A 17000-nucleotide genomic window follows, 5' to 3' on the forward strand; every position below is an offset into this window, starting at 1 on the left:
GTCCCTGGAACATTTCATATCTTCACCTAGTTACCTGTCCCTGGAACATGTCATATCTTCACCTAGTTACCTGTCCCTGGAACATGTCATATCTTCACCTAGTTACCTGTCCCTGGAACATGTCATATCTTCACCTAGTTACCTGTCCCTGGAACATGTCATATCTTCACCTAGTTACCTGTCCCTGGAACATGTCATATCTTCACCTAGTTACCTGTCCCTGGAACATTTCATATCTTCACCTAGTTACCTGTCCCTGGAACATGTCATATCTTCACCTAGTTACCTGTCCCTGGAACATGTCATATCTTCACCTAGTTACCTGTCCCTGGAACATGTCATATCTTCACCTAGTTACCTGTCCCTGGAACATGTCATATCTTCACCTAGTTACCTGTCCCTGGAACATGTCATATCTTCACCTAGTTACCTGTCCCTGGAACATGTCATATCTTCACCTAGTTACCTGTCCCTGGAACATGTCATATCTTCACCTAGTTACCTGTCCCTGGAACATGTCATATCTTCACCTAGTTACCTGTCCCTGGAACATGTCATATCTTCACCTAGTTACCTGTCCCTGGAACATGTCATATCTTCACCTAGTTACCTGTCCCTGGAACATGTCATATCTTCACCTAGTTACCTGTCCCTGGAACATGTCATATCTTCACCTAGTTACCTGTCCCTGGAACATTTCATATCTTCACCTAGTTACCTGTCCCTGGAACATGTCATATCTTCACCTAGTTACCTGTCCCTGGAACATGTCATATCTTCACCTAGTTACCTGTCCCTGGAACATGTCATATCTTCACCTAGTTACCTGTCCCTGGAACATGTCATATCTTCGCCTAGTTACCTGTCCCTGGAACATGTCATATCTTCACCTAGTTACCTGTCCCTGGAACATGTCATATCTTCACCTAGTTACCTGTCCCTGGAACATGTCATATCTTCACCTAGTTACCTGTCCCTGGAACATGTCATATCTTCACCTAGTTACCTGTCCCTGGAACATTTCATATCCTCAAGGTGATATAATTGGCTATTGGCGTTTTCAATCCTCTGATCCGCCGAGTTAATGTGTAAACTTGTCAGCAAATAGCACTTTGTCACTGAAATCACCAACACCCCTCAAGGGGAATGACTTGTGGAGAAATTAGATTTGACTTTATTTCATTCTTTTTTTCAATCTGTAGTGGAGTGTCAGTCACCTCCCTGGCAGAGATAGTGGAGTATAGTACAGACCTGAGGGACATTTTCTGTCTCCCCCCACAGTTCACAGTGTCAGCAGCCTCCCTGGCAGAGATAGTGGAGTATAGTACAGACCTGAGGGACATTTTCTGTCTGACCCCCCCCCCCCCCCAGTTCACAGTGTCAGCAGCCTCCCTGGCAGAGATAGTGGAGTATAGTACAGACCTGAGGGACATTTTCTGTCTGTCCCCCCCCCCCCAGTTCACAGTGTCAGTCGCCTCCCTGGCAGAGATAGTGGAGTATAGTACAGACCTGAGGGATATTTTCTGTTCCCCCCACAGTGTCAGCAGCCTCCCTGGCAGAGATAGTGGAGTATAGTACAGACCTGAGGGACATTTTCTGTCTGTCCCCCCAGTTCACAGTGTCAGTAGCCTCCCTGGCAGAGATAGTAGAGTATAGTACAGACCTGAGGGACATTTTCTGTTCTCCCCCAGTTCACAGTGTCAGCAGCCTCCCTGGCAGAGATAGTGGAGTATAGTACAGACCTGAGGGACATTTTCTGTCTGCCCCCCCCCAGTTCACAGTGTCAGCAGCCTCCCTGGCAGAGATAGTGGAGTATAGTACAGACCTGAGGGACATTTTCTGTTCCCCCCCCCAGTTCACAGTGTCAGCAGCCTCCCTGGCAGAGATAGTGGAGTATAGTACAGACCTGAGGGACATTTTCTGTCTGCCCCCCAGTTCACAGTGTCAGCAGCCTCCCTGGCAGAGATAGTGGAGTATAGTACAGACCTGAGGGACATTTTCTGTCCCCTCCCCCGGTTCACAGTGTCAGTAGCCTCCCTGGCAGAGATAGGGAGTATAGTACAGACCTGAGGGACATTTTCTGTTCCCCCACAGCGTCAGCAGCCTCCCTGGCAGAGATAGTAGAGTATAGTACAGACCTGAGGGACATTTTCTGTCTGTCCCCCCCAGTTCACAGTATCAGCAGCCTCACTGGCAGAGATAGTGGAGTATAGTACAGACCTGAGGGACATTTTCTGTTCTCCTCCCCCTCTGCAAGCCCCCGCCCCCTCCTCCCCCTCTGCCTCCCTGCTACGTCTCAGTCGGACTCGACAATAACAAATGCCTCTCCGGTTGGCATGGTGTTGTATGTATGGTGTTGTATTTCTAGGGCCTGCTCATAGAAACAGTAATTATGATGGTGGTCTGTTTTCAGCGAGGACAAAACTAACTGAATTATTACCAACGCATGATTGGGAAGTAGCAGGAAGATGAACATTATTCAAATGAAAATGGAACTCATTTATAGCCTGAACCCAGGCAGCTGGCGGGAGCAGACCTAGGTTGTGTCCCAAATGACATCATATTCCCTGTGGACCCTGGTCAAAACTAGTGCACTACGTAGGGAATAGGGCGCCATTATGGGATGCATTCCAAATGAATCCCTTCCTGTTTTTATTAAGGGAGTCAGATTATTCAGTCAGGAAGAAGACACGAGAGTAAATTACCCCAGCTGTTCCTTATCTTCTCCCTCTCTCTTCTCCCTCTCTCTTCTCCTCTCTCTTATCCCTCTCTCTTTTCCCTCTCTTCTCCCTCTCTCTTCTCCCCCTCTCTCTCTCTCCGTCTCTCTCCTCTCTCTTCTCCCTCTCTTCTCCCTCTCTCTTTTCCCTCTCTTCTCCCTCTCTCTCCTCTCCCTCTCTCTCTCTCTCTCTCTCTCTTCTCCCTCTCTTCTCCCTCTCTCTTCTCCCTCTCTTTTCCCTCTCTTATCCCTCCCTCCCTCTCTCCTCTCTCTCTCCTCTCCCTCTCTCTCTCTCTCTCCTCTCCCTCTCTCTCTCTCTCTCTCTTCTCGCTCTCTTCTCCCTCTCTCTTCTCCCTCTCTTCTCCCTCTCTCTTTTCTCTCTCTCTTGTCCCTCTCTTCTCCCTCTCCCTCCCTCTCTGTTCTCCCTCTCTCTCCCTCTCTGTCCTCTCTCTCTTCTCCCTCTCCCTCCCTATCTGTTCTCCCTCTTTCTCCTCTCTCTCTTCTCCCTCTCTCTTCTCCCTCTCTTCTCCCTCTCCCTCCCTCTCTATTCTCCCTCTCTCTTCTCCCTCTCTTCTCCCTCTCCCTCCCTCTCTGTTCTCGCTCTCTCTTCTCCCTCTCCTCTTCCTCTCCCTCCCTCTCTGTTCTCCCTCTCTGTTCTCCCCCTCTCTCTTCCCTCTCTTCTCCCTCTCTCTCTTCCCTCTCCCCACTCTCTCTTCTCCCTCTCTTCTCCCTCTCTCTTCTCCCTCTCTTCTCCCTCTCCCTCCCTCTCTGTTCTCACTCTCTCTTCTCCCTCTCCTCTCCCTCTCCCTCCCTCTCTGTTCTCCCTCTCTCTCTTCCCTCTCTTCTCCCTCTCTCTCTTCCCTCTCCCTCCCTCTCTGTTCTCCCTCTCTCTTCTCCCTCTCTTCTCCCTCTCCCTCCCTCTCTGTTCTCGCTCTCTCTTCTCCCTCTCCCTCCCTCTCTGTTCTCGCTCTCTCTTCTCCCTCTCTTCTCCCTCTCTTCTCCCTCTCCTCCCCCTCTCCCTTCCTCCTTCAGAACCCACTGTAAAACAATATGCTTCTAGTGTTAAAAGACACTTCCCTTCCATGTTTTGGTTTCTCTCTCTGTGTGTGTGTATGTGTGTGTGTGTGTGTGTGTGTGTGTGTGTGTGTGTGTGTGTGTGTGTGTGTGTGTGTGTGTGTGTGTGTGTGTGTGTGTGTGTGTGTGTGTGTGTGTGTGTGTGTGTGTGTGTACATTTTACTGTACTTGTGAGTACCGGAAGTCTTCACAACAATAGTAAACCACTTAAAACTCAGAAGTGATGACATTTTGACGATCCTCACTTGTAAGAAGGTTATTTTAGGCTCAGGATTAAGGTTATAATCAGGGTTGGAGTTAGGGGTTAGGGGTTATGGCTAGGGTTAGGGTTTGAGTTAGGGGTTAAGGCTAAGGTTAGGGTTGGAGTTAGGGGTTAAGGTTATAATCAGTGTTGGAGTTAGGGGTTAAGGTTATAATCAGGGTTGGAGTTAGGGGTTAAGGTTATAATCAGGGTTGGAGTTAGGGGTTAAGGTTATAATCAGGGTTGGAGTTAGGGGTTAAGGTTATAATCAGGGTTGGAGTTAGGGGTTAAGGCTAGGGTTAGGGTTGGAGTTAGGGGTTAAGGTTAGAATTAGGGTTGGAGTTAGGGGTTAAGGCTAGGGATAGGGTTGGAGTTGGGGGTTAGGGGTTAAGGCTAGGGTTAAGGTTGGAGTTAGAGGTTAAGGCTAGGGTTAGGGTTGGAGTTAGGGGTTAGGGGTTAAGGGATAGGGTTGGAGTTAGGGGTTAGGGGTTAAGGCTAGGGTTAGAGGTTAAGGCTAGGGTTAGGGTTGGAGTTAGGGGTTAGGGGTTAAGGCTAGGGTTCGGGTTTGAGTTAGGGGTTAAGGCTAGGGTTAGGGTTTGAGTTAGGGGTTAAGGCTAGGGTTAGTGTTGGAGTTAGGGGTTAAGGTTATAATCAGGGTTGGAGTTAGAGGTTAAGGTTATAGGGTTTGAGTTAGGGGTTAAGGCTATGGTTAGGGTTTGAGTTAGGGTTTAAGACTAGGGTTAGGGTTGGAGTTAGGGGTTAAGACTAGGGTTAGGGTTGGAGTTAGGGGTTAAGGCCAGGTTTAGGGTTGGAGTTAGGGGTTAAGACTAGGGTTAGGGTTGGAGTTAGGGGTTAAGACTAGGGTTAGGGTTGGAGTTAGGGGTTAAGACTAGGGTTAGGGTTGGAGTTAGGGGTTAAGGCCAGGCTTAGGGTTGGAGTTAGGGGTTAAGACTAGGGTTAGGGTTGGAGTTATGGGTTAAGACTAGGGTTAGGGTTGGAGTTAGGGGTTAAGACTAGGGTTAGGGTTGGAGTTATGGGTTAAGACTAGGGTTAGGGTTGGAGTTATGGGTTAAGACTAGGGTCAGGGTTGGAGTTAGGGGTTAAGACTAGGGTTAGGGTTGGAGTTATGGGTTAAGACTAGGGTTAGGGTTGGAGTTAGGGGTTAAGACTAGGGTTAGGGTTTGGGAAAATAGGTTTTTGAATGTTAATCAATTGTTGGTCTTCAAAATGTCCTCACAAGTTTACTAAGACATAGCATACAGGTTAACAATGGCTGTTGTCATGTGATCTGATTGGAGGTTAACTGTGGCTGTTGTCATGTGATCTGATAGGAGGTTAACAATGGCTGTTGTCATGTGATCTGATAGGAGGTTAACTGTGGCTGTTGTCATGTGATCTGATAGGAGGTTAACAATGGCTGTTGTCATGTGATCTGATTGGAGGTTAACACTGGCTGTTGTCATGTGATCTGATTGGAGGTTAACAGTGGCTGTTGTCATGTGATCTGATTGGAGGTTAACACTGGCTGTTGCCATGTGATCTGATAAGAGGTTAACAGTGGCTGTTGTCATGTGATCTGATTGGAGGTTAACAGTGGCTGTTGTCATGTGATCTGATTGGAGGTTAACAGTGGCTGTTGTCATGTGATCTGATTGGAGGTTAACAGTGGCTGTTGTCATGTGATCTGATAGGAGGTTAACTGTGGCTGTTGTCATGTGATCTGATTGGAGGTGAACAGTGGCTGTTGTCATGTGATCTGATAGGAGGTTAACTGTGGCTGTTGTCATGTGATCTGATAGGAGGTTAACTGTGGCTGTTGTCATGTGATCTGATTGGAGGTTAACAGTGGCTGTTGTAATGTGATCTGATAGGAGGTTAACTGTGGCTGTTGTCATGTGATCTGGGGGTGTGGGTGCTGTATTTTCTATTGTGTTGTTATTATACCATAGTTCCCTTTTTCCTAAATAAAGGCTTGTCTCTGCCAAGCATCTAGTATTGTACAGGGTGTCACCCTACTGAATAATGTTGTTTCAGTGAGAACAAGGTCAAAGCTTTCCATCATTTAAGCACACACACACACGCACGCACGCACGCACGCACGCACGCACGCACGCACGCACGCACGCACGCACGCACGCACGCACACACACACACACACACACACACACACACACACACACACACACACACACACACACACACACACACACACACACACACACGGGCACGGGCACGGGCACGGGCACGTGCACACACACACACACGCACAGAGATACACCACGTGCAGCAATCACCTAAGCAGTGTGTTTTCTGTACATCTGATCTAAATCAGGTCTGATGAAGCTAATTACCATAAAGACCCAGAGTCTCCTCTACATCTGATCTAAATCAGGTCTGATGAAGCTAATTACCATAACGACCCAGAGTCTCCTGTACATCTGATCTAAATCAGGTCTGATGAAGCTAATTACCGTAAAGACCCAGAGTCTCCTCTACATCTGATCTAAATCAGGTCTGATGAAGCTAATTACCATAAAGACCCAGAGTCTCCTCTACATCTGATCTAAATCAGGTCTGATGAAGCTAATTACCATAAAGACCCAGAGTCTCCTCTACATCTGATCTAAATCAGGTCTGATGAAGCTAATTACCATAAAGACCCCAAACTGACCCCAGTCAGTACCTCACTTTACATTCACCTGCAGCAGGAGAAGGTGTGTGTGTGTGTGTGTGTGTGTGTGTGTGTGTGTGTGTGTGTGTGTGTGTGTGTGTGTGTGTGTGTGTGTGTGTGTGTGTGTGTGTGTGTGTGTGTGTGCGTGCGTGCGTGCGTGTGTGTGTGTGTGTGTGTGTGTGTGTGTGTGTGTGTGTGTGTGTGTGTGTGTGTGTGTGTGTGTGTGTGTGTGTGTGTGTGAGCGAGCGAGCGCATGCCTGCGTGTGCCGAGGTGTCGTGTTCCCTCCCTCCCCATCTCTCCTCTTCTTCCTGTCCCTGTCGTTTACCGATCAGGATAAAGGCAGAGCATCGGAGCTCATTACCAACCCCTCATGAAAGACCTGCATCGTTCATCACAGGTCTTAAACAGACATGAGCTTGGTTTGATCTAACGCTAAGCCTTCGCTGAGGACATGGCCTGGTCTGGAACACAGAGAACAGGAAGAGCAAACGAACAATAGCATGATGGGACATATCTAACACAGGACTAGATAGGAGCCAGACAACACTATGATATCTAACACTAGATAGGAGTCAGACAACACTATGATATCTAACACTAGATAGGAGCCAGACAACACTATGATATCTAACACTAGATAGGAGCCAGACAACACTATGATATCTAACACTAGATAGGAGCCAGACAACACTATGATATCTAACACTAGATAGGAGTCAGACAACACTATGATATCTAACACTAGATAGGAGCCAGACAACACTATGATATCTAACACTAGATAGGAGCCAGACAACACTATGATATCTAACACTAGATAGGAGCCAGACAACACTATGATATCTAACACTAGATAGGAGCCAGACAACACTATGATATCTAACACTAGATAGGAGCCAGACAACACTATGATATCTAACACTAGATAGGAGCCAGACAACACTATGATATCTAACACTAGATAGGAGCCAGACAACACTATGATATCTAACACTAGATAGGAGCCAGACAACACTATGATATCTAACACTAGATAGGAGCCAGACAACACTATGATATCTAACACTAGATAGGAGCCAGACAACACTATGATATCTAACACTAGATAGGAGCCAGACAACACTATGATATCTAACACAGGACTAGATAGGAGTCAGACAACACTATGATATCTAACACTAGATAGGAGCCAGACAACACTATGATATCTAACACTAGATAGGAGCCAGACAACACTATGATATCTAACACTAGATAGGAGTCAGACAACACTATGATATCTAACACTAGATAGGAGCCAGACAACACTATGATATCTAACACTAGATAGGAGTCAGACAACACTATGATATCTAACACTAGATAGGAGCCAGACAACACTATGATATCTAACACTAGATAGGAGCCAAACAACACTATGATATCTAACACTAGATAGGAGCCAGACAACACTATGATATCTAACACTAGATAGGAGCCAGACAACACTATGATATCTAACACTAGATAGGAGCCAGACAACACTATGATATCTAACACTAGATAGGAGTCAGACAACACTATGATATCTAACACAGGACTAGATAGGAGCCAGACAACACTATAATATCTAACACTAGATAGGAGCCAGACAACACTATGATATCTAACACGGGACTAGATAGGAGCCAGACAACACTATGATATCTAACACTAGATAGGAGCCAGACAACACTATGATATCTAACACTAGATAGGAGCCAGACAACACTATGATATCTAACACTAGATAGGAGCCAGACAACACTATGATATCTAACACTAGATAGGAGTCAGACAACACTATGATATCTAACACTAGATAGGAGCCAGACAACACTATGATATCTAACACTAGATAGGAGCCAGACAACACTATGATATCTAACACTAGATAGGAGTCAGACAACACTATGATATCTAACACTAGATAGGAGCAGACAACACTATGATATCTAACACTAGATAGAGCTATGATATCTAACACAGGACTAGATAGGAGTCAGACAACACTATGATATCTAACACTAGATAGGAGCCAGACTACACTATGATATCTAACACTAGATAGGAGTCAGACAACACTATGATATCTAACACTAGATAGGAGCCAGACTACACTATGATATCTAACACTAGATAGGAGTCAGACAACACTATGATATCTAACACTAGATAGGAGCCAGACAACACTATGATATCTAACACTAGATAGGAGCCAGACAACACTATGATATCTAACACTAGATAGGAGCCAGACAACACTATGATATCTAACACTAGATAGGAGTCAGACAACACTATGATATCTAACACTAGATAGGAGCCAGACAACACTATGATATCTAACACTAGATAGGAGCCAGACAACACTATGATATCTAACACTAGATAGGAGCCAGACAACACTATGATATCTAACACTAGATAGGAGCCAGACAACACTATGATATCTAACACTAGATAGGAGCCAGACAACACTATGATATCTAACACTAGATAGGAGCCAGACAACACTATGATATCTAACACTAGATAGGAGCCAGACAACACTATGATATCTAACACTAGATAGGAGTCAGACAACACTATGATATCTAACACTAGATAGGAGCCAGACAACACTATGATATCTAACACTAGATAGGAGCCAGACAACACTATGATATCTAACACTAGATAGGAGCCAGACAACACTATGATATCTAACACTAGATAGGAGCCAGACAACACTATGATATCTAACACTAGATAGGAGCCAGACAACACTATGATATCTAACACTAGATAGGAGCCAGACAACACTATGATATCTAACACTAGATAGGAGCCAGACAACACTATGATATCTAACACTAGATAGGAGCCAGACAACACTATGATATCTAACACTAGATAGGAGCCAGACAACACTATGATATCTAACACTAGATAGGAGTCAGACAACACTATGATATCTAACACTAGATAGGAGCCAGACAACACTATGATATCTAACACTAGATAGGAGCCAGACAACACTATGATATCTAACACTAGATAGGAGTCAGACAACACTATGATATCTAACACTAGATAGGAGCCAGACAACACTATGATATCTAACACTAGATAGGAGCCAGACAACACTATGATATCTAACACTAGATAGGAGTCAGACAACACTATGATATCTAACACTAGATAGGAGCCAGACAACACTATGATATCTAACACTAGATAGGAGCCAGACAACACTATGATATCTAACACTAGATAGGAGTCAGACAACACTATGATATCTAACACTAGATAGGAGCCAGACAACACTATGATATCTAACACTAGATAGGAGCCAGACAACACTATGATATCTAACACTAGATAGGAGCCAGACAACACTATGATATCTAACACTAGATAGGAGCCAGACAACACTATGATATCTAACACTAGATAGGAGCCAGACAACACTATGATATCTAACACTAGATAGGAGTCAGACAACACTATGATATCTAACACTAGATAGGAGCCAGACAACACTATGATATCTAACACTAGATAGGAGCCAGACAACACTATGATATCTAACACTAGATAGGAGCCAGACAGAAGTCTTGACAGACACCAACAGTCCAGACAGCCATATGTATCCATGTATGTATATATCCGTCTTCCTCATTAATATTATCGTCGCCCCTGTAGGGGAACTCCACACTCCTCTATGTCCTCTGAACAGGTCACAGTGGGTCCCTCCCTCCCTCATTATCCCAGAGGTCAGAGGTCAGTAAGCAGAATTGGGAAGAAGTTGGGTGAGATCAATACGTATTATCCCGGAGCAAAGCGGCGCCGACAGTTTGAATTGCAGCATATGTTTACCCCCGAACCAGGCAATTTATCTTAATATCAGCGGTGCAATGCGAAGCAGGTGAAAGGTTAGAAAATCTGTCCACCTCATAATACCCAGTTCTGAAAGAGGAAAGTGCTATTGATTGGTTGGGGCTAGGGGCCGAGGGCTGAGGCGGGAGAGGGGCCGTGGGCTGAGGCAGGAGAGGGGTCGAGGGCTGAGGCGGAAGAGGGGCCGAGGGCTGAGGCGGAAGAGGGGCCGAGTGCTGAGGCGGAAGAGGGGCCGAGGGCTGAGGCAGGAGAGGGTCAGAGGGCTGAGGCGGGAGAGGGTCAGAGGGCTGAGGCGGGAGAGGGGCCGAGGGCTGAGGCGGGAGAGGGGCCGAGGGCTGAGAGCTAAGGCGGGAGAGGGGCCGAGGGCTGAGAGCTGAGGCAGGAGAGGGTCAGAGGGCTGAGGCGGGAGAGGGGCCGAGGGCTGAGGCGGGAGAGGGTCCGAGGGCTGAGAGCTGAGGCAGGAGAGGGGCCGAGGGCTGAGGCGGGAGAGGGGCCGAGTGCTGAGGCGGAAGAGGGGCCGAGGGCTGAGGCAGGAGAGGGTCAGAGGGCTGAGGCGGGAGAGGGTCAGAGGGCTGAGGCGGGAGAGGGTCAGAGGGCTGAGGCGGGAGAGGGGCCGAGGCCTGAGAGCTGAGGCGGGAGAGGGGCCGAGGGCTGAGAGCTGAGGCAGGAGAGGGTCAGAGGGCTGAGGCGGGAGAGGGGCCGAGGGCTGAGGCGGGAGAGGGTCCGAGGGCTGAGAGCTGAGGCAGGAGAGGGGCCGAGGGCTGAGGCGGGAGAGGGGCAGAGGGCTGAGGCGGGAGAGGGGCCGAGGGCTGAGGCGGGAGAGGGGCCGAGAGCTGAGGCGGGAGAGGGGCCGAGGGCTGAGGCGGGAGAGGGGCAGAGGGCTGAGGCGGGAGAGGGGCCGAGGGCTGAGGCGGGAGAGGGGCTGAGGGCTGAGGGCTGAGGCAGGAGAAGGGCCGAGGGCTGAGAGCTGAGAAAGGAGAAGGGACGAGAAATGAGGCTGGAGAGAGGCCGAGGGCTGAGGGCTGAGACAGGAGAGGGGCAGAGAAATGAGGCAGGCGAGGGCTGAGGCAATAGAGGGACCGAGGGCTGAGGTAGGAAAGGGGCCGAGTGCTGAGGTCGGGAGAGGAGCCGAGGGACCACAAGGATGTGCCAACTCTGAATAGCCCTCTCTCTCTCTCTCTCGATCTCTCTCTCTCTCTCTCTCTCTCTCTCTCTCTCTCTGATGCTCTGAGCTGCAGTACGATAGCCATCCTATCAAAAATCAAGACTGTGTTTAGTGCTAATGAAGGATTCTGTGACCTCCCTCTACACATTAGCATGAAATCAATAGCTGATGAACATTTACCTCTCTCTGAACAAGTCCCATCAGCCCAGATTTATCAAGCCAAAGGTCCTTTAATGATCAGCCTCTTTCACCTTAACAATGCTATTCAACTCAAGCTGTGTGGGTATGTTTGCCTGCGTGTGTATGTATGTGTGTGTGTGTGTGTGTGTGTGTGTGTGTGTGTGTGTGTGTGTGTGTGTGTGTGTGTGTGTGTGTGTGTGTGTGTGTGTGTGTGTGTGTGTGTGTGTGTGTGTGTGTGTGTGTGTGTGTGTGTGTGTACATGTGTGTGTGTGTTTGTGTATATGTGTGTGTGTGTGTGTGTGTGTGTGTGTGTGTGTGTGTGTGTGTGTGTGTGTGTGTGTGTGTGTGTGTGTGTGTGTGTGTGTGTGTGTGTGTGTGTGTGTGTGTGTGTGTGTATGGTATCGTCTTATCATCAAACTATTCTCTTCTCCCCCTTAGTCCCGTGTCCCCATATGGCTTTCTGACACACATCTGTCGGCCAGGGCACGGCCCAGACATGACAAATTGGCCCGGAAGAAGACAGCCTCTGATGATTAATGGGCTGATTATGAAGTTTTACACATATAGCATTTACGTTTATATCTTCTGAATATGGGGTGGAGAAAGGGAAGGGGTTTTGGTGGAGGTGCTGAGAGAGAGACAGAGAGAGAGAGAGACAGAGAGAGAGAGAGACAGAGAGAGAGAGAGACAGAGAGAGAGAGAGAGAGAGAGAGAGAGAGAGAGAGAGAGAGAGAGAGAGAGAGAGAGAGAGAGAGAGAGAGAGAGAGACAGAGACAGAGAGAGAGAGAGAGAGAGAGAGAGAGACAGAGAGAGAGACAGAGACAGAGAGACAGAGAGAGAGAGAGAGAGAGAGAGAGAGAGAGAGAGAGAGAGAGAGAGAGAGAGAGAGAGAGAGAGACAGACAGACAGACAGACAGACAGACAGACAGACAGACAGACAGACAGACAGACAGACAGACAGACAGACAGACAGACAGACAGACAGACAGACAGACAGACAGACAGAGAGAGAGAGACGGAGAGAGACGGAGAGAGAGAGAGGGAGACAGAAAGAGAGAGACAGAGACAGAAAGAGAGAGAGAGAGAGGGAGGGAGGGAGGGAGGGAGGGAGGGAGGGAGGGAGGGAGGGAGGGAGGGAGGGAGGGAGGGAGGGAGGGAGGGAGGGAGGGAGGGATAGTAGTGATGATATCCCCAGCCAAAGCCATGTCATGTAAAATCAATAAGGTAAGGATCAATGCTTTTAACAACGACACATCTGACTTCAACATTCCTGCCATGCGGAGACCGTTGTCTTCCTCAGTTGCCTGATTGTGAAGAACCATCAAATAGCATCGGCAGCTGCCAAGCTCTGGTGGCCACCCAGCGAGCACCTCACCCCGTCCGTCTGTCTCTCTGTCTGACGCGTGTTACAACGCTGAGCCGTAGCTTCTTAGCACGCGGCCACTTCATTGATTACCGCGTCTCGCTGTCCTCGGATCCCCCGGTTCTGTAAATATACCACTTCATCATCAAGTCAACCAATTATTTTAGTGGAAGGAAGTTGGCATCTTGTCTTCTCTGTGTCTCTCTCTCCCCTGGCTGTCAGCATCTTGTCTCTCTGTCTGCCTGGCTAACGTTAGCCTTCATATTCACTTCCATTCTACACGTTCATCAGACTAGACCCACTGAGCCTGAAGGTGTTAATCACTAAATTACATGCTGGGGTGACTGTGTGTGTGTGTGTGTGCGCGCATGCTTGCCTTCCTGTGTGTGTGTGTGTGTGTGTGTGTGTGTGTGTGTGTGTGTGTGTGTGTGTGTGTGTGTGTGTGTGTGTGTGTGTGTGTGTGTGTGTGTGTGTGTGTGTGTGTGTGTGTGTGCGTCAGTGTGTGTGTGTGTGTGTGTGTGTGTGTGTGTGTGTGTGTGTGTGTGTGTGTGTGTGTGTGTGTGTGTGTGTGTGTGTGTGTGTGTGATGAGTGATGGGGTCTAAATTGCAGTCTGGGTAATGAATAGATGGAGGCAGTTGTTTTTTTAGTGTGAAAGATAAGAGCCCATTGATTTGTGTTAGTGAGCAGCTACAGCGTCAGTCACTCTACAATCACTCTACTACTACAGTCACTCTACTAGTACTGTCACTCCCCTAGTACAGTCACTCTACTGGTACTGTCACTCTACTAGTACTGTCACTCCCCTAGCACAGTCACTCCCCTAGCACAGTCACTCCCCTAGCACAGTCACTCTACTGGTACAGTCACTCTACTGGTACAGTCACTCTACTAGTACTGTCACTCCCGTAGCACAGTCACTCTACTAGTACTGTCACTCCCCTAGCACAGTCACTCTACTGGTACAGTCACTCTACTAGTACTGTCACTCTACTAGTACTGTCACTCCCCTAGCACAGTCACTCCCCTAGCACAGTCACTCCCCTAGCACAGTCACTCTACTGGTACAGTCACTCTACTGGTACAGTCACTCCCCTAGCACAGTCACTCCCCTAGCACAGTCACTCCCCTAGCACAGTCACTCTACTGGTACAGTCACTCTACTGGTACAGTCACTCTACTAGTACTGTCACTCCCGTAGCACAGTCACTCTACTAGTACTGTCACTCCCCTAGCACAGTCACTCTACTGGTACAGTCACTCTACTAGTACTGTCACTCTACTAGTACTGTCACTTCCCTAGCACAGTCACTCCCCTAGCACAGTCACTCCCCTAGCACAGTCACTCTACTGGTACAGTCACTCTACTGGTACAGTCACTCTACTAGCGCAGTCACTCTACTAGTACAGTCACTCTTCTGGTACAGTCACTCTACTAGTACAGTCACTCTACTAGTACAGTCACTCTACTGGTACAGTCACTCTACTAGCTCAGTCACTCTACTGGTACAGTCACTCTACTAGTACAGTCACTCGACTAGCACAGTCTCTATCCTAGTACAGTCACTCTACCAGTACAGTCACTCTACTAGTACAGTCAATCTCCTGGTACAGTCACTCTACTGATCGTGCCTTCTACATCCAACGGGGCTATCGCTATCACTACCCTAATACGGCTTTGGTCCTATGGCCCCGTGCACACTCCTTCAAGGCCTGCGACACACACAAACACACACACACACCCACACACACCCACACACACCCCTCATGTTTTCCTTTGAGCCGAGGACGTTCCTTATTAATAGACCTCCGTGACTCTGTTCCAGAGCTTGTTAAACACAATGTGTGCAGTGGAACCCAGTCGTAGTGGTGGATTATGATTCATGCTCGATCACGCGGGCGCCACGGCCTCTTTGATTTATCACACGTCGTCGGTCGTACTCCCAAATTACAGTTTCCGAGGGAGAGGTTGGGTTCGGGGTTGGTGGGTGGAGAGGTGTGAAAAAAAAAAAAAAAAACACATTCATTACTATTCGTAGCCTGCAATTTCATGAGGCCAGTTTGTGTGCAGTGCAGTGCTGCTGAAGAGTGGTGCTGCCATTCATCAGTTTGTAGTCGGCCATTCACAGATTAAGCCTGGTAGAATGATAGTGGCCCACATCAATTTGTACTCAACCATTCTCAGATTATTAAATCATTGAAAGGCGAAGTACTCCTGCCTCGTTTGCACTCAGGCAATATGCTGGACGGGGGGGTGTGTGTGTGTGGGGGGGGGGGATAAGGACCCGGGGATAAATCGTAGACTTTGCAATAACCATTCATATGTCATCATCGCCAGTTGGCGGTAAATCTGTGTGTGTAGAAAGTGGTCCACGATGCAGACGTCGTCCTGGTGACAGGAGTAATTGCTGGGGGTTTCCCTCTGTACCACTGTGATCCAGTACAGCCCTCATTCATAATGTGTTGACTAACACGAAAACAATTGGTTTGATCAGTTTATTCGCCTGTAATCGTTCTGAGTATCTTGAGGTGAATAATATTGATTGGAAATTCACACTACTGCTGTTTCTGTTTATGTGTGTGGTTGTCTGGAGTTGGCTTTGTTTCCTTCGAAACGGACTTGGAGTTGGCTTCGTTTCCTTCGAAACGGACTTGGAGTTGGCTTCGTTTCCTTCGAAACGGACTTGGAGTTGGCTTCATTTCCTTCGAAACAGACTTGGAGTTGGCTTCGTTTCCTTCGAAACGGACTTGGAGTTGGCTTCCTTTCCTTCGAAACGGACTTGGAGTTGGCTTCGTTTCCTTCGAAACGGACTTGGAGTTGGCTTCGTTTCCTTCGAAACGGACTTGGAGTTGGCTTCGTTTCCTTCGAAACGGACTTGGAGTTGGCTTCGTTTCCTTCGAAACGGACTTGGAGTTGGCTTCGTTTCCTTCGAAACGGACTTGGAGTTGGCTTCGTTTCCAGGAATCAGAAATATACCGTGTCTCTAAAAAATGTATTTTTCAAATGAACATCTTCAGAAATGTGTACATTCATTCATTGGCAGGGTAGTCTAGTGGTTAGAGTGTTGGACTAGTAACCTGAAGGTTGCGAGTTCAAACCCCTGAGCTGACAAGGTACAAATCTGTCATTCTCCCCCTGAACAGGCAGTTAACCCACTATTCCTAGGCCGTCATTGAAAATAAGAATTTGTTCTTAACTAACTTGCCTGGTTAAATAAAGGTAAAATTAAAAAAATAATAATAATTCATTCATTCATTGATTCATTTATTAAAATCCATATGTTGACACTGCTATTTGAACAAATCTTTCCTTACTAAAACTAACGTGTGTGGTTTGACACATTATATACTCACTCTCTGTCTTTTGGGTCCTCTTCTCTGTAGCTTTGAACGAGCCAACCATCGACTACGGCTTCCAGAGGCTACAGAAGGTCATTCCCAGACATCCAGGAGATCCAGAGAGGTTACCGAAGGTCAGTACATCTGGGTCTGAGGGAGGGAGGGGGGAGAGAGGGAGGGAGGGAGGGAGAGGTTACTGAAGGTCAGTACATCTGGGTCTGAGCGAGGGAGGGGGAGGGAGGAGAGAGAGAGAGAGAGAGAGAGAGAGAGAGAGAGAGAGAGAGAGAGAGAGAGAGAGAGAGAGAGAGAGAGAGAGAGAGAGAGAGAGAGAGAGAGAGATTACCGAAGGTCAGTA

The 17000-nt window shown here is 47.7% G+C and overlaps 1 protein-coding gene across 1 annotated transcript in view; it reads left to right on the forward strand.

The window, feature by feature from the left end:
• The window catches only part of LOC124025276 (transcription factor COE3-like), a gene marked incomplete at both ends in the record, with an annotated part of 40443 nt that extends 23664 nt beyond the window's left edge, over positions 1-16779 (forward strand). The window contains one exon of the mRNA XM_046338831.1: positions 16691-16779. Coding sequence (XP_046194787.1) covers positions 16691-16779 — 89 coding nt within the window. The remainder of the gene's footprint in view (positions 1-16690) is intronic.
• Positions 16780-17000: the final 221 nt, after the last annotated feature.

Source organism: Oncorhynchus gorbuscha, unplaced genomic scaffold (assembly GCF_021184085.1).
Source record: "Oncorhynchus gorbuscha isolate QuinsamMale2020 ecotype Even-year unplaced genomic scaffold, OgorEven_v1.0 Un_scaffold_2209, whole genome shotgun sequence".
In the NCBI taxonomy this organism is placed as follows: domain Eukaryota; kingdom Metazoa; phylum Chordata; class Actinopteri; order Salmoniformes; family Salmonidae; genus Oncorhynchus; species Oncorhynchus gorbuscha.